General features: G+C 40.2%; 1 protein-coding gene across 3 annotated transcripts in view; it reads left to right on the top strand.

Annotated features, from left to right (window-relative positions):
- AFAP1 (actin filament associated protein 1) overlaps positions 1-18,349 on the top strand; it is a 119,491-nt gene extending 101,142 nt beyond the window's left edge. For all 3 annotated transcript variants that reach the window (XM_075752569.1, XM_075752571.1, XM_075752570.1), the window contains 6 exons: positions 3,217-3,334; positions 6,840-6,954; positions 8,449-8,613; positions 9,040-9,230; positions 9,954-10,115; positions 14,888-18,349. In XM_075752569.1, the coding sequence (XP_075608684.1) occupies positions 3,217-3,334; positions 6,840-6,954; positions 8,449-8,613; positions 9,040-9,230; positions 9,954-10,115; positions 14,888-14,914 (778 nt within the window). In that variant the 3' untranslated portion in view covers positions 14,915-18,349. The remainder of the gene's footprint in view (positions 1-3,216; positions 3,335-6,839; positions 6,955-8,448; positions 8,614-9,039; positions 9,231-9,953; positions 10,116-14,887) is intronic.
- The last annotated feature ends 37 nt before the right edge of the window (positions 18,350-18,386 follow it).

The following is an 18,386-nucleotide window of genomic DNA, read 5'->3' as shown; positions in this document are numbered from 1 at the left end:
ATGTATGCTGTACACTAAGAATGTGTAGCAGATTTAAGTCTTGGATAGTTGCATTCTCTGTGTTTCCTTCTCAAGGTCTTTTTTTGATTAATTAAAAACTTCATCAAGCTCACACTAGTCCAATTAATTTCTGGGTTTTTAATTTAGGAGGTGGAAATTGGGAAGCTGTCTAGGGCGTAGCACAGGAACCCTATTTAAATTACAAATCAGTACTTTGAATTCTCCATTACTGATCCTGTGCTAAGAAAAGTAATGCATACTTAGCATATATAGTGATTTACATGTTCAAATCAATTTAAGCATTAAAGCAGTCTTTGGTGGGAAGACACTGTCATTTTTCCTTGGCTGGATGAGATATAGTTTAGAACCAGTAGTGAAGGAACAGTTGGGAGAGGCAGGATGTCCTGCTGCCAACGTACCTCGTGGTTTCCCGGGTCAGAAAGTGGGTGGCCTGAGAAGACAGCTGGCAAAGGCGTCATACCTCATCTCGCTGCAAAATGAGACTCCCCACACAAATTAGGAATTCGTGTGACTTAATATATTAAAGAATCACACCCCATCTGCCCATCATAACTTTAAGCAGACTGAAAATGCCAAAAAAACCCCAACCACCAGGCAAAAACTTCAGAGTTTTTCAGAAGAAGACTCTCCTGCCATTTTGCGAGGTGTTAAGAGAGCTTTAACGAGGGAAAATGCGCAGCTTCATACAGGATCTGGTTTGAATGACTTCTGATAGAAATCAAAGTGACTTGGTGTTACTATGTGCCCAGTTTGGTGAAAACCAGATAATTTTGGTAGAATCAAAATGCACTTCGCTTACAGACTTCTGTTAATATTTGTTTAGAATTTATTAGGGCTCAAAATGTTTATCCTGTGTTGACATGTATTTTTGCTTCAGTCAGCATCTAGCAATAACCACATTTAAGAAAGAAACAGAATGGAAACCTTTTCCTCCTGAATACTGAACAAATGCAATATTAATTGGAGCCAAGTGAAAAAACATATGCAACTAGACCACATGTTAGAAAGGAATGTCAAGCAACTTGCAAAATAGCAGAATTCCCCTATTAAGAATTAGTTAAAATTCATTGGGTGTCTTTCTTTAAAAGACTGTAAGAGCTTGTTGATAAGCTACTCTTGTAGAGTAGCTGTCTGCTGATTTTCAACTACTTCTAGAAAATGAGGAGAAATGACAATAATACTTAAGTATTAATAAAATACTATTGCTGCCCTTTATAGAATGACTATCAGCATTCCAAATCAACTGCAGTTATCATTAAAGCTTTGATTATCACACAATCACTTCAGGATTATTGGTTATTCATTTCCTGAGACTGATACTTTGCAAAATGATTGGCTCTTCATTAATGTTCCCATCAATTTTCTTTGCCTAAATCATGAAGTATCTAGGAAAGGCAGAAGAAAAAAATGTTTCCAAGCAGGTCATCTCCATTTGCTTTCCCATCTAGCAGTTTCAGAATACAATTAACTTACATGGGTGCATCTGTAAACAGGATTAATGATGCTTAGTGAAATAATGTTTATGAAGTGTTTGCAGATATTTAGATAAATCTTAGCTTCCTTTAGTGGTGGAAATAGTTACTACAGGTGCATCAGATGTCATTAATGAATATCCAGTTTTCAGGCATGGTTATTATGCATCACTGTTATTGAAGCTACTTAAATAGAAGGAAATGCAATAACGGCTTCAAATGCAGTCCTTCAGACTAACCAGAAACACTTGAGTAATGTTCTTCATTAAGAGGAACAGTAAACAAAGGCAGCCCTTTAATAACTTCTAATAAAGTATGAGATATGATAAAGTTGAAAACATTTTTATCATGGAATTTATCTTAGGCTTTTTTGTGGTTTGTTTGTTTGAAGTAAGAAAAGCTTCTGTCTAATGATTATTCCACCCCTGCCCTGCCCGGAAAGGTTCACACCGAACTGGGCAGGTTCATCCCTCCTGTGAGCCCGGATCTCCCGCGGCTCAGGTGAGCCACACTTGGATGAGGGCTGTCTCCCGCTGAATGCTGAATGAGATATTCAAGGGACTCCATGTTATTCCAAAGCCAAAAGAAAGCAACTGTTGAAACCACAGCATTCTTGAGCTCCAGCCAGCGCTACAGAAGACCCTCTCTGCTTTAGTAGGGCTTTATCATATTTTATGAATGTCAGCATGAAGCCTGAATAGTTCCATTGTTTGAGATGGAAAGCTTTGTTTTCCCATTCACCTACACCTGAAGCTATAGGAATTATTTGGGATCTCTGTACTGCGTTCAATTTCAGTGGTTGTTATAAAGGAAAACTCACCCTTGGAGTTGTTATTGCTATTGGGCCTGATTCTGCCATTTTCTGCATTGCTAGATCTTTGCTCCCAACGCAAAGCCCGTTGTAGTCCATGACATCTTGCATGTGTTCTGCAGATTTCCAGTAAAACAAGCTGCAATGTTGATTTTTCAGGAGGGGGGGGGAAACAAACAAACAAACATGAACATATATATATATATAGAGAGAGATATCTCCCTTTTGAAGTGTTCAGAGGTCTCAGATTCACTGTGTGAAACAGAGCAAGCACGAACATACAGAGTATTTGCATGCACAGTTACCCAGACAGAGAGCTGGGAAGCACAGTGCCATTGTGCACACTCTACCCAGCCAAAAGTTCTGATATGGAAATGAAAAACTCCCAGATTTTGAGGATGAAAATATTCAGCAAATTTTGATAGGTATTTGAACTGAGATTTCATCAAAGTTTGACTTTTTTTACAGATTTTTACTGGATTGTGTAATTGTTGCTCCCAGTTCCTAAGTCCACATCCCGCCCTGCATGCATGCACCCAGAAACACCTGCTTCTCCCCAACACAGACAACGAGGGAACTTTTATGGGAGACTGGCGAGCTGGTTTGTAACACGGATCAGCAGGTTCCTATGTAAACATGCCACTGAGCAGTTACAGCTGTTGCCCTCCTGGCTTTCACACAGTCTTATCCCCACTGTAAGAATGGAGTACAGGACAATATATTGTAATGTTGGCTCCTAGCAACAACATGTGAGTAGCGAAAGAAGGAAAGCTGTCTGCAGCTTTCCTGCAGAAAGTGAGAAGATATGTGCTTCCAGGCTACATAATCAGATACAGGGAATATACCACTGAATCATCATTTAGACTTAGGTTCAAGCACTGGTCTTTATTATTTTTATTTTGCTTTATTCAGTTTTATGAACAGGCGAGTTATATCTACAAATCCGTATCGGGGAAGCACTGCCAATGGGTACGCCTGTCCGAGTGGAATGGCACTTCATTACGATGATGTTCCCTGCATAAATGGATCGGTAAGAATTGAATTTGCACAGAACAAATGGTTTGCATGTGTTGAATGCATGGACATCTGAAAATTATATTATCTAAAAAGCCCCACTGGGCAGTTTCCAAATGAACTCCTGGTTTTTTGATTGGGGGCTACAAACTTCTCTCACACCTACAGAGTATTAGGGGTGTGGGACATATTGTTTACATTAACCTGCACGTGAGCCAAGGTGCACGTAGAAAGCAGTTGCCTGTTGACGATTGTTGCCAAGTCCTTGAATTTAATACTCACTTGAGGGGGTATTTTTAAGATCACACCGGACCAGCAAAATTAAGGACTCAGTTACACCAGGCACTTTTTGGTGTCTGTTGAAAAAAACCCCAAAATCCAAACACTTCTCAGTCCTTGGGGCTGCATTCCTTATGACAGCAGGTACCGCTTATCCCAAAGGAGAACCACAGTGGTCACTTCCACCTTCATAAGTTGGAGAGCTGATCGTAGGCAGATGTGTAATAGGGTTTAACACATAGTGGATGTTAACCCATAGCAATATGTGGTTCTCAGGAAGATTTGCAGGGGAGCTACAACCTGTGTCAGCTCTTCATTTGGGCTGCTTCATAAAGGCCCCCACTATGGCTGAACTCAGGAGAAATTCAGAGTTTCGAGGTGTTAAGTGGACTGCAAGTCTAGTCCTCCATCGTGTCTTAGTAATGTCAGAAAGATGGTAGAAAGCCCCTCTTGGAAACAACACACGACCACATGTGTGGTGAGTACTCTGTACGTGTAGTTCTTGGTCGTGCGCAAGACTTTCTATGAGTAGTGTACTGCCACAGCCAGGGTGGATTAAGGAAGGATATTTGGCAACCAGGTTGGTTTCTTTTAAGATTAATTGAATGAATCACTGGACTATTGTTGTTGAGCTTTCCATTTTTCTGAAAAGAAAAAAAAAAAAAAAAAAAAAAAGAATGGCCTGTAGCTATTTAAGCTGGTTAGCTCAGAATAATAATTCTCCAGCAAATAAATGTAATGCTAGCATACCAACAGCTGGTATTCACTGGAAAGACATATAGCCTGAAGAAAGAAAAAAAAAAAAAAAAGAAAGAAAAAACCCCTTGGCTTCTGCTAACCGTTAGGCCTTATTACTTTTAACAACTCATGTACCAGATGTAATCTGTGTAGCGGATTCGCCTGTGTAGCCTGTGAGTATGCCCCTGTTAACACAGTCTGCTTGTGCCCCCTCCGTGCTGGAGCTAGCAAGTGAAGGTGCAGTCTATGACACAGGAACGGGTGACAGGACAGTACCGGTTTGCTCACAGTGTAGAAGGTGCACAGGAGTGAGGCTACGAGCCATGTAATGCAATGCTTCCTTTCCACACCGCGTCCTCCCCCCCTTTCTAAGTAGTTTGACTCAAATGTAAGCAATAAGCATATGCTTGCTAAACGCCGAGGGCTTGCTACGGTCAAAGGAATTACTAATGTTTTAATTTCACTTAGGAGGTTCTGCATGGTTTATTGTTTACTAACTGCCAAAGTGTATGTGTTGCAGTGGGAACCAGAAGATGGCTTTCCTTCTTCTCGTAGCAGGAACGTTGGAGAAGAAATGCTTTATGATAACGCAGGCCTGTACGATAACTTGCCGTCTCCAAAAATCTTTGCGCGCTATCCGCCAGCTGACAGAAAACCCAATAGGTTATCTACTGACAAACTCTCCTCTAACCATTACAAATACCCTGTCTCATCCAATCTGTCTTCTGCTCAGTCTGTCACTAATACCTCTGCTGTGGGGAGGGGATCTGGCTCGCAGGTACTGTACTATTTAATACTTAACAAATCTTTTTATGTTTTGGCTGTTCTGTTTATCTGGTTGTTATCTTAAGGGCCTTGGGCTATTTCAGTCCCTTAGTGTTCGCACTGAAGAGTTTGGCATTTAGTCACGAGCCCACTGCAAATGAAACAGGTTTCCTAAGTTGTAAATGCTGATGTGGAAGTATTGGCACCTGGGAAAGGCTTTCCCTACAATTTACAATGATTTACAGATTGTGGATAATAATAATAAAAAAAAATTAGATGTGGCCTTCCAAACTTAACCTGAATGCATATCTAGCCACATTCTGTCTCCTTAGGCAGTGATGACTTAAAAAAAAAATAGAAAAGTGAAATATGACCGGGCTGTGACAGCAAATTTGCATCTCTGGAATTTTACTAATCTGTATATTGTATATACTATGGTTATATATATTGTGAATATACATATATATCATAACATATATCTATACTAAATGATATTGTATATAGTGTGTATACACCATTTTTAAATTACTGCCTGTTATTTTCTTCCCCTGAAAAAAACCTAAGCCTATGTCTATGCTGCTTTCTGAGGATGGCCTCAGGCTCCTGGACTGCAGCTGAAATGAAAGTGAAGCTAAAGAGCGATGAAATCCTGTAGGCTCAGCCTCAGTAGCAGACAGGCAAACCCCAGCTGGGGAGCAGAGCAAACCTCACTCACAGCCTTGCCAGGGACCTTCTCTAAAGCCTGTAGCCAGTCTCCACAGGCTGGTCATTGGCCTAAGCCTGTGACTATATCACAAAGATGGGGGGGGGGGTTCAATTTCATCTGAAATGGAGCAGTTAGATAAGTGGTTCCCTTGAATAAGGCACCTGTCACATTGCATTTTAACTCAGCCCCTATAAAAACTTCATATCGGAATATTAGAATTTGGTGAAGCTGCAGAATCAGAGGCAGATTTGAGCGATCTAGGCTGCAGCGGTAGGCTTCTCGTTGCACTCCCAGTTCGGTCCCCAAAAGCTCTTGGAAGGAGGTGACCAGAGCGTGGCACACATATGCCCTGTGCTCAGCTCAGGCATCCCCCATGGAAACACTGCGTTTCATCAAGGATGGCGTTGCTCTTCCCAGGGTTCAGTTCAGTGCAGGGGAGCCCTCTAAAAGGAAGAAAAACTTTTAATTAGTACCTAGAAGTTGTATCAGAGGAAATCGGTATCTTAACTCCTAACATTTAAAAATATGAAATAGTTATATTGCTTTGAAAAAAAAAAAAAGAAATCCATGCACCACAAGGATGACAAGGTCATATAGTAAATAAGAAACAGTGTTGAATTTTTGTTGGGCAAACCATGTTGGGTTTTCTGTATGAAATTAACTCTGACAAACCTGTGTTTCAAGAATCTTTACTGTATAAAACTATTCAAAGGTACAACTCTTCTGCCTCCCAATGGCTTTCTCAATATAAGAAGTGCCAGAGTTTTGAATAATTAGGAGACTGTAATGCCACCAGAGATGGGGAGTTCATCCCCTTGTTATCCTGTGACTGCTAGCGTGGCTCCTGCTGAGCAGGCAGCTCTCAGAGACGACATCTCTGGAGGAAGCACCGTCTCCAGCTCAATCAATACGCTGTATTAAGGCTCTCCGAGCAGGCAGCTTTTTGTCAAGCTTTGCCCTTGATGAAAGAGTGACTGTAACGCCAGTGGCACAGGAATAGCTGAAGCCCATTTGTACTTTTGTTTTCAAACAGTTTAAAGGCAAGAAGCCTCCTGCGACTGCTAATGGGATCACTGGAAAAGGGAGACCTTTAAATAGCCAGCCGAAGAAATCTGAATCGGTGTCATGTGTGAAGCGCACCGCGTCCAGTAAGTATGTCTCCTCGCTGCTGCCTCGCGTGCGAATGGAGTCATGAGGATACCCAAAATAGCTGTCGTCTTAGCAAAGGAGATAAAGAAAAGTGGTTCTTCTGTGGCTGAGAGGCCGAGCAGGAGATGCCCACCAAGACTTTGAATAGGAGATGTTGTGTGCATTGGTGACTCATTAGTACTCCAGCTGTGCCACGAGATAAAGGGTTGTCATATGAAGAACCATAAATATGAATTGTGGACCCGTGGCTGCAAAGTCATGAGGGCAGCAGAAAAAAAATAAAAGGGTAATGATTCTTCGTGTGGGACAGAGAGTAATTCTGTATTCCTGTTGGAACAAGAAGATGAGGAGCTGGAAAGAAATTATGATGTTGCTCAAAAGTGGAATTACTCTTATCACTAATGAAAAAGATATAACAAAATAATGAAAACAACCACATAGCTGAAAAGCTTCCTCAGAGAGAGGTGATTTGAATTGGTGAGTGGGACGTTCAGAAAGAGGGTTCTTCTGGGCAGGTGGATTGCCTGTAGGAAATCCCTAAGAGGGATTGCTTTGTTTAGAGAAGAAAAGACAAAAAAGAGCTATAGTCGTAAATATGGAGCCAAAAGCACAGCTTCTTCTAGAGAAGGAATGAATGTGGTTTTTTCGATCCCATGATACATTTTTTAAGAAGTTGTGGATTTAATGGCAACAAGAGAAATTTGGGTTAGACTTTAGGAAAAAAGTATGTATCTTTCTAACCAGGCAGGTCAATCGGTACTGGAATAGATAGTTGTGGGATAAAGGCATCTCGGTTACTAAAGACCAGCTAAAACTGGTTTGACAACTATTTGTCAGGAATGGTTTAGTGCCCTTGACTTTGCCTTCATGCAGACAGACAGTGAAGTGTTAGCTGACCTATTTTCTTTGAGTCTGCAGCTGGGGCAGAGGTATAGAGGGGGCTGTGATATAAATGAGACCACAGCTACATGTGAGCCATGAAAGCAAAGCATTTATATAGGGACATTAGAAAAAAAAAAAATAAATCTCAAGTATCAAAAAAGTGAGAACATCATTGTCTTCTCTTATGTCAGGTGAGAAAAAAATACGTGCTTTAAGTACTTGAAGTAGGAATGGAAAGCAGTCAAAAAGGGCAAACAGGTAGCAGGTCGCTTTTCCTCTGACCCATTCCAATTAAAAATCAAGGGTTCAAAGATAAAGAGGAGCCTCCTTTCCTTCCTACAGAGAAAGTTTCAAAACCCAATGTACTATAAGGTAACTGGTATTTCTCATCTTCCCCCTCTAAATGTAGAGAACAAACTATCTATCCCACGTCATTTCTGTAGCTGTGCTGCAATACTCAGCAGGAATCATGGACCTTGAGAGAAAGTCGGTGGAAGAGGGATGGTAAACTGGTTTCTCAAACCACGAAATGCTTCATGTGATGTTCAGTCTCAGGGAATAGAGTTTCACTGTTAATTTAACCATAAATAACTACAATCCCATACATACAGATGCAGAGCAGTACAAATATGGCAAGAATCGCGTGGAGGCAGATGCAAAGAGGTTACAAAGCAAAGAGGAGGAGCTGCTAAAGAGGAAAGAAGCGCTCCGGAATAGGCTGGCCCAGCTCCGAAAAGAAAGAAAAGATCTACGCGCTGCTATTGAAGTCAATGCTGGTATGAGGTGCTTTTTTGTGCTGAATTCTGCCCTGGGTAGGCTTAATTATCCAAATAGCTTTCTATTCTGTGCTGACGACATGCCACTACATAAGGTTTGGTTTTGATGTTAAACTATACTCTGTAATGTCTATGTTTGCTTTCTATATAAATACAAAATATACACATATATTATATATATGTGTAGGTGTACATACTTATTTTCTATACATATTTTATATATGTGTGGGTATTTATATACATACCTACATTTGATTTCTGTTGCTAAACTTTTTTACATTAAAAAAGTGGGTTTTGCGTAGTACCTAATTTTTTTGTGATGTCGCTGATTTTTAGAGACCTTGTACCTTCTTTGAAAAGAAAATAATTTCTGTAAGTGTCAATTTAAGCTTCTTATTGAAATAATAACATTGCTGTGGATGACAGGCAGGAAGACCCAAGTGATCCTTGAAGACAAGCTAAAGAAGTTGGAAGAGGAGTGTAAGCAGAAGGAGGCTGAGCGTGTGAACCTGGAGCTAGAACTGACCGAGGTGAAGGAGAGCCTTAAGAAAGCCTTGGCTGGTGGCATCACACTGGGCTTGGCTATTGAGCCCAAGTCAGGAACATCAAGCCCACAGGTATGCAAAGCTGTTAAAGACACAAATTCCAGTACCACGAGCGTCTCAGCTCCAGTAAAAAGAGTGGGAACTGAGAGTTTTCAAAAAGTTTATTAAGCCCAGCAAGTAAAAGCAGAACTAAATGCCTTTCTGCATTATTTGCATTCTTCACCCACATCTGATGTACTTTCTACAGCAACAGGGAGCAGGTAGACATGGGAATCACCCGCAGTATGTGTTGGGATGATGTGCAAAAGCTGACACCTCATTTGTCCTCAGTGACTGTAAAAGAGCATGAACTGAGACATTGCTCCATCCCAGCGAGGTTTAAATGCACCAAGTCATCGTGCAGTCATGGAGACCTAAATGCGTCAGTCCCCTGTCAATCACTGTCACCCTGTGCAAGGGCTGCATCGCACACATTCACAACGGAGCATGGCAGCCCTGGCTAATGCTAGGGCTGTGTCAGAAGCCACTGGGCAGCTGCATCAGAAGTATCAGAGGGATGTGTCAGTTCCTCCAGATGACGCAGCGTTGTTTAATCCCAGAAAACAAACTTGAGTTTTCATCACAGAACACACACTTTCTTTTGTTTTCTTTTGTTCTAACCTCTTTTTTATTTATCCATCATTATTATCAATATGATTTCTTTAAAAAAAATCTTCAATTTTAAGTCTAGATAGAAAATATTGCTCATGTGACTATTTGGAGGAAACTCAATGTAAGGTTTTCATTCTTTATTAGTCTCCAATTTTCAAGCACCGAACTTTGGAAAATTCTCCAATCTCCAGTTGTGATACCAGTGATACTGAATGCTCGATACCTGTGAACAGTGCGGCAGCTCTGAAACGACCTCCCTCATCAAATAATTCTCCATGTCGAGGCCATGTCCTTCGAAAAGCAAAGGTGAGAAGACTTATGTTTAATATTCTTTGTCTGTTCTTTTCTTATTTTTAAAAAATTCTTATTTGCTTGTGGTGAGACAGAGACAACAGAGAAGGTTGCCCAGAGAAGCTGTGGATGCCCCATCCCTGGAAGTGTTCAAGGCCAGGTTGGATGGGGCTTTGGGCAACCTGGTCTAGTGGAGGGTGTCCCTGCCCATGGCAGGGGGGTTGGAACTAGATGGTCTTTAAGGTCCCTTCCAACCCAAACCATTCTGTGATTCTGTGATTCTATGATAAGGAAAGAGTGAAAAGTTGATTCCTGCTGCTTTTGTGGATACAATTTAGCTTTAAGAAGAGAATGTGCCATATCTAAATTATTTGTATTACTACATAAATACTGCTGATTTTGGGGAAACTTTTGCAGAGTTGGTAAGTAGTTTGAGAGAGAGATTTGACTTTACCCTTTCATTTCCTGTTTTCCTCTGTTCCATTACAGATTTAATTTGCAAGGTAAGTAAGTGGTCTGTGGTGTAGACAGTCCATCTAAAATTCATAAAGTTACACTAATCTGTGTAGCAGAGAAATGGTTAAAAAAAGCACTGTAAGTAAGTGTTCTGAAACAACACAAGATCGGGTCTGATCTTTGCCACCTGGTGCAAGAAAAGAATAGTTCTACATTATAATAATCTACAATGTGTTGTGCAAGTGTCTACTCTTAATGTGCATTTAAAGTAGAAATTGAATTAATTTAATTTAGTCTCACAAGTGCCAGGCTGAAGTTTGCATTCCTCTTGTATTGTTAGAGTTTTCTAATTTTTGTTCATTAGTTTAAATGAGATTTTTATGACAATTCTTTCGGGCTAAACTCGCTAGCAGCATAAGCATGTGGGCAGCACATAACCAAGGGTGAAAGTAATAATGTTGGCCGAAGCTTTTGTTGATTTTACAGTTCACTGCTAATTGTAATTATAAACAATAATAGTCATAGACATTTGTCTTTTCATGCAGTCCATTTCTTTTTTCAAAACAATGAAGTGTTCTGTATAGGGATTTTTTTTTAGGTAACTTTTGTTACATGTCTTCATTGATTATATACATTTACAGTGACTGAGCATGAGCCTGGCATGTAAATGTAGTAGATACTGAAAAATCATCATCTCAACAAATGATTGGGTTTTTTTGCACATCCTAATCTCTTCGTTCCCTCCCCGCAGCCCCTTAACCTCTCCACATTGCCCAGGCCATGAATTACTTCTCCTGCTGTACCGCCTTCATACCCTTCTTCTACCCCCCTTTCCACCATCTTTTCCATGGACATCAACTGCTTTTCCTGCCAGTTAGTCCAATTCATTTAAATTCAACTAGGAATAAATAGAGTAATAGGTTTCAGTTCTATTTAACTTTGAAATGTGCTGCTTGTGTTGCAAAGCTGAAGAAGGATTCATGTGCTCTAAAACCTATCCAATTATACCCTAATTTGTCTCATAAAGATATCTAACTATACACTTCATCTTAGATTTGCATGTTAGCACAGCGTCACTCGGGGGGATGTTGTCTAGCAGTGAGAGCACAGTCCTTACAAAAGGGAACGTGGATTTCTGCTACATGCTGGACAGGAACATTAAAGCCAGCCATTTAATCTTTAGAGCTGGAGAAACCAAGGCACTATAAAGACCTAAACATTTCTGGTGTAAAGAATACCTTCCAGCCGTAGTACATTTTTTATGCTCAGCATATACCGTACAGAAAAAAACCCAGCTGTGTTGTTTGATACCGCTCTGCTTTGGATGGCACAATAGGTTGGTCGAGCTCTTCTGTAGAGGAGTCTTGGATATAAGATCAGGCTAATCAGAAAGGGTATGGAGCTACTAAGCATATTTCCCATCCTGGGAAAAACAACTTAAAGTATCCAGTTCAGCTTTAACAGCTTTTTCCTAAAACCTCATGCACTAAATATTAAGAGTGAAATTTTGCTGAATTAGATAGTGCAACTCAAGCTGTACTCAGCCCATTCGTAAGGAGCTGCAGCCAAAGTCTGCCGTCAGGTATACATCTGCAGCACACCCCGCTTGCAGGGGGAGTTAACTGTACATGTGCGAGGGTGGAATTTGGCTTTCAAGTCTTTTGGCCTTTTGCAGTTATGCGTGAGCCCGGGCCTTATAGATGTGGCTAAAGAAAAGGCCTCACACATGAGTATCCCGGAGCAGAACTTACTTGGCTCTCCACACATGGATGTCGGTGCAATACGTGGGCGTGAAACAGATTTCACGTCCGTGCTAATGCTTGCATCTTCAGCAACTGGCAAACCTCCCAATGTTATGACGGAATTGTATAAGCGTTCCAAATGTCAGGGTATTATTCCCACCCACCCCCACCCCCCCCCAGTATGATTCGAACACACTCAATGCCTCTCACCAGCCAGCCACCCTCGTGTCACCGTCGTGAGGCGTGTGCCCTGTGCAGCCTGCTCTGTGAGACCTGGGCGGCACAGCAATGCCCCCGAGGGGAGGCAAGGCACCTGGCACAGCAGGTTTGGAAGGCGCTCCACCAAAATCCCTCTCCTTTCAGATGCGCTGACATGAGAGGGAAATGAGAGAGATGCAAGACGATACATCTAGTGGTAAATTAAGAGCTAGCAGCAATTTGGGGATTGAAAGTTTAGGACATACACTGTACATATGCACATATATGCATACCTATGTTTGAATTTTTTTAACTTTTCTGTTTGTAATATATGTTTTTAATTTTTTTTAGAAAGTAATAATGCATGTTTTTAGGGAGCCAGAAGGAATTTTAATTGCGATTTTGTTAATGTCCACTCGGCTGGAAATGGAGACCATATTAAACCGTGGAAAACAAGATTCTGCATTAGCATTCCTAGAGAAGCATAGTGCTCCAAATATCCTTGCTGTACAAGAAAAACATTTTTTTAAATATGTCACATTTCAAATAATTAATTTATAAAACCAAATTGTTATGTGTAGCAAGGAAACTGCAATGAGCACTTCTGTTTTGAAAAACGATGGATTGGTGAATATCAGCAGCTTACATTTTGTTTATGTTCAGGGACGGGAGAAGAACAGGAGCTCTCCCAGTTTCCCAGCTCCCAGTCAGACTGTCAGTGTTGACTTAAACATTCTTTCATTGGCGTGAACCTGCTGGAGAAATGGAAACAAAGAAAAAGTTCCTTCTGCACCTGCAAAAGAAGCCACTGCTTTCAAGGCTTATTTAACACTTAGAAAAATTCTCCACCCAGTTGCTTAGCCAACGACTTCCTTTAGAGCTTTGGCAGCATATAGATAGAAAATATACGTTTAATACCCACTTTAAAGTAATTTAGGTTTTACTAATACTGTGGTTTAAGTTTAGGTTTACCATAATTTGAAGTGTAAAACTAAATATTTAAAATGTATTGTATTTTAATAAAAGTACCATTTAAATGAAGGAAAAAAAAAAAGATTAAAAAACCCAAAACACCCCAGCTATTGTCTACCTGCTTTAAACCCAAGACTTTTTTTCTTATATTGCTAAAGCAGCCACCAACTGTGACCTTTACTGTTGCTTTACAATGGTTGAAGAGGTGTCACGGTCACGCAGCTGTTTAGCCAAACTAATGCTATTGCTGCTTTCAGCAGCAGAAACAGATAGTTACATGGACGAGTAACAGGTTTCAGTCAGAGCTCTTAAACCTTGTGGAATGAGCATTAAATTCAGGAATTCAGGTTGGGAGCCAAGTCAGCAGAGTCTCTCTGCAGAGTAGATGGGTGGGAGAGGAATCTGTAGACCCCAGCGCCTGGCTAGGGCCAGCTGGGCGGTTGCTCCCCAGGGGTTACTTCAGCGAGAGGCCAACTCCTTCGTATCTTCATTATTTTCTGATCACTCCAAGGGTGTGATTCAGGGAGTAGGTACCGTGTGGATGTCCTAGGCTGAGCCCATCCCTCTTCAGCTCTTCTGCTCCTATGTACTGCTAGGACATACTGTAGGTATCACTCAATAGCCACAAGTTTGATTTAACTGCACGATTTTCACTTATGTGGCAGAAGAAATTGCTGTATCTTGCTCTGAGACATATGCATGAAAGCATTATAGATTACATGCTTTGCTCTGGATGGTAGGTGTCATTGTCCTCAGCTAACAGATTGGGAAACTGAGGCATGGAAAGGCAAAGTGATTTCTTTAACTTGCCAAGCAATAGCTCAACTTGGATTATGTATACAGGAAACAAATGCAGTGTAAACTAACTCATTTTTTCTTTACCTTGCCTGTAAGTGTCTCTACCTCAGTAAGTTGCCCTTTTTTAGCCATAGAAACGTGTGTCTGCCATGAGTTTTCTAATAAAAAATTGAAGAGTAGTAAAGTCATCACTTGGTGTCAGCTATGAGAGATATTGAGTGCTCCCTGCTGTCTCATGCAAGTAAGTTAGAAAGCCCTATATGCAGAATCAGCCTCTCTTATTCAGCTCCAGCTGAGTGCTTTAGACCAACTGTGGTGTGCGAATTTTTTCCACAAGTACCCTTTGCAGAAAACATGGCTTATTTGCACTGCGCGAGAGAGAAAGTTGCCGTATATAGTTGCGGAGGGGTGGAAGCCGTGCACAGACACTATCAGGACATACTTGTTAGCATTCCCGAACTAATTTGTGGGCAGAAGGCTGGATCCAGTGAAGTTAATGGAAAAACTGTTACTGACCTCAGTTGGCTTTGGCTTAGCAGAACTGATGACATCAGTGAAATATCCTGATTTCTCTAACATTTTCCATATCTTTTTTTCTCCCCGCCCCCTCCCCCCTGCCAGGAATGGGAGATGAAAAATGGAACATAAGTATAGCAAAACCACTCACTTTCCATAAAGGCCTTACCTGTTATGGACCAAGACGTAGGCTGCAAAAGACTCATCTGAAAGGTGGTATCAAGCGATACAACACAAGAGGTTTTATAATTCTGTTAAGTTAATGGTAGCTTGGCGCTAACTTGCCTGTATTCCCTCTACTGTATTGCTGTGTAACTACGTGTGCCCCTTTTTATTAGCTGTAACTCTTTATTTCCAACTTCACTGGTAAAGCAAATGAAAACCAAAACCACCAAACCAACCATAGTAAGTAAAAAGGAGCATAAAGTCGCAGTTGAACGTTTACTTTGCTGAAACAGCATAGAGCATCAATGTTAATTATATCGCAGCAGATTGCCTGAATGCCGTTGAAGACTGGTGCGTTAAGACCGATGTGAAATCATTATGGATAAGAAGTACTCTTACAGGTTAAAACTGACTTTGCAAGGTCTGCCACAGAGGTGGCTGAGCGAAGTCTTGCTCATGAGCAATCGCCTTGCTGTTGGCGGTTCCTGTGGCAAAAGAAAACCGAAGAAAAGTATTCACAGAAATGGCGCGGCTTCCTTGGCCGGGAAGGCAGGAGCTATTTAGTGCCGCCGTCCTCTATGCTGGTGCGAGACCGTGGGATGACACGACTCAGCTGTGAAGCATTTTTTGGATACAATTTAGACAGATGCTTTTGTCATTGGGAGATAAAAAGCTGCCATACTTTGGGAAAAAAAAAAAGTATTTTAGTACATTCTCTTTATTAGTATTCCAGTTGTTCACCAGTCATTCTCAAAGGTCATGTTGAACTATGATTTGCTCCTCATTTTTTTAAAAGGCAAAAGGTATTTTTAGATACTGCTTCTTTTCTATACTTCTAGGAAAAGAAAACATAATTGAAATTAATCCTCAACAGATAATGGCAACTCAGAATAGCTTATGCAGTCAGTCTTGTTTTGTTTTTTATAATATAGTATTGTTAAACTTGAGTTATAGAACACTGCTGTATTTAGTTTCCTTCGTCTTTTCAGACCTCAGCTATTATTTTTGAGGAAGATGGATTGAAAAGATGATAGTTTCCAGACTCTTTTATAAACAATTTTACAAAGAATTGGGGATCTTCTCAGACAGGAGTTCATTTCTGTTTACTAAGAAACAGCATCTTGCATTTTAGTCTGTGAAATTGTAGAAATCTGTTCTTCTTTGCCTCCATCCATGTCAATCCTGAGAACTTACATGCAGTAAATTGCCAACTGAAGTCCTTCAAAATCTCAAGATTGGCTTTAAAAAATCAGCAGAGAGAGAGGGGAAAAAACATATAATGAGTTGGGTTCTTTTAATTTTTTCTCTGCTTTTTTTAAGCCTTTGGAGAGCCTTCAATCACATTCTCAAGGTGTTTTTTCTCCTCAACTGTGAGGACTAGAAAATTACTTTAATTAAAAAAATTAAAATACTACTCATACTTTGAGATAATTACAGGCGTGGATGTCTTGATAATTAGTTAAAACTTGCAATTAAACCCACAGACGTTAGCAAGACAGCAGTTATCAAGGATCGCATCCCTTTATGACCCAACCTATAGTCCTATAGCCTTTAGGAATAGGTCTTTGTAACTCTTGATGGGTACACTGGGATTCCCAGCTGAGCTGGGTGCCAGAGAACTTCCCGCAGGAGCTGGTGGGATTTGAAGGCACAGAGCTATCAGAAACACCTGATAGCTGATAGGACACAACCCTGTGTCCTGTTCCCAAATGCAATTAGTTCTAGGGATCTCATTGACCTCATTGGAGTAGAAACGGGGCCCAAAATGAGAAAAGGCTCTTTACTTTGTTGGGACTCAGCTTTGTACAAAGTGCCGCAGGAATGCAGATACAGTAGGGAAGCAAGTGTCAGTGTGGTTTTCACTGAAAACAGGATTTTTTTATATTATTTTAGGTCATCTGCTTACTTACTAACTCTACAAGTGAAGGGCACATGCTATGCTGTATGACTATGGACGAAACGGTATCAAGTTCCCATAGATATTAGTAGAAACAAATTTGAAGCAAAATAAGTTCATTTAGGCTTTTTATTTCAAATTAAGTTATTTATTTGTATATTTCAATAAATATTTAATTTATATCTGTACATATTTATGATGCAAATTAGGCTTCTAGTCAACGTTTGCAATGATGTAACAGTTGCCATTAAGAAGTGGTCCCGCATCAAGTAATGCAGAGTAGTCAAAAGCCAAATCACTTGTTTACCCAATATTGGCATTGTATCTTCCACCCCTTATATCCCATGGGAAAAAAAAAAATATAAATCCTTGGCAAGGACAGGTTTTAATCCATGCCTGAGATAGAAGTGTGCAAATTTTTGTCCAAGTGTGGTGCCAGGGCTGTGCACATGACCCCAGTGCCGCAAGTCTTCTGCTCTGCCATAGCTGCCGGTTGCCCTTGACACCTATAGCGCCTGCTGCAGCAGGGGCTGCCGGCAAAATTAAGCATCTTTCACCCTTCCTCCAGCAAAGGCTCCATAAAGCCACCACCGCCCGCTCGCCCCCAACCCGACACGTACTGTAATTGCATGTCTCTAATGTGTAAGGACATTGGTACCATCGCACTTTGCATTAGTGTTATGTCTATTCTGTATCATGGCCAAGGTTTTGAAAGGAGGAAAACAAAAGACCTCGGGAAATAACCTCTCTATAGACCACATTCAGTGCTGTGAAATATACTCCGTTTTGTTGAATAGTACTATTGCTGTACAATTTTTTATAAAGAGCAACAGAGCCTGTATTTTCACCATTTTTAGATTTCAGGATCACCGGGCAAAGTCAGCCATAGAGCATAAAACTTTTGTTTTAAAGAAAACTCTTGTATTTTAAACCATTGCATTTCTATGTCTTTTAAGAAAATGTTACACTTGTGCTTCCTCAACAAACTCCTGTTACTGTACCAGGTGCTTTTTTTATTGTTTTTTATGGGTGATGCTTTTTTTTTAAAAAAAAAAGAGATCATAACTTTGGGGGATCAAAGGTTGTTTTGTTTTTTTTTTAATGAGATGATTGTGGCAATTTGATTTTTCAAATGGAGAATACTTAATTTACTATAAATTTTTGTTAAAGACACTTTCAAATTAATTGGCCCAGGCTGTATGTTGTAAGATAATGTTCTCATATTAAGAATGTAATTATTTCCTTATTGTATTTTTTAAAAAACAAAATCATATTTAAAAATCTCTGTGAAAAAAAAGCATGAAAGAAACATGAAAAAAGGTTTTGTTTTATTTTTGTTATTGGATATGTTGGCAGTGCCCATTATAATTGACTGTAAATATAGTCTTTCTACTGTTTTTCTCAGTGTATTTAAGTTTTTTGACACACATTCATGGAAACTTCTGTAAAAAAAAAAAAAAAAATCCAAAATAGACCCACCTACAAATGTGTGTCTTAGTAGCTTCAACTAACTTTATGCCTTTCTAGTTTATTCTTCAGAAA

The sequence above is a fragment of the Balearica regulorum genome, chromosome 4 (genome assembly GCF_011004875.1).
Source record: "Balearica regulorum gibbericeps isolate bBalReg1 chromosome 4, bBalReg1.pri, whole genome shotgun sequence".
Taxonomy (NCBI): domain Eukaryota; kingdom Metazoa; phylum Chordata; class Aves; order Gruiformes; family Gruidae; genus Balearica; species Balearica regulorum.
This window is presented reverse-complemented; position numbering and strand designations above follow the sequence as displayed.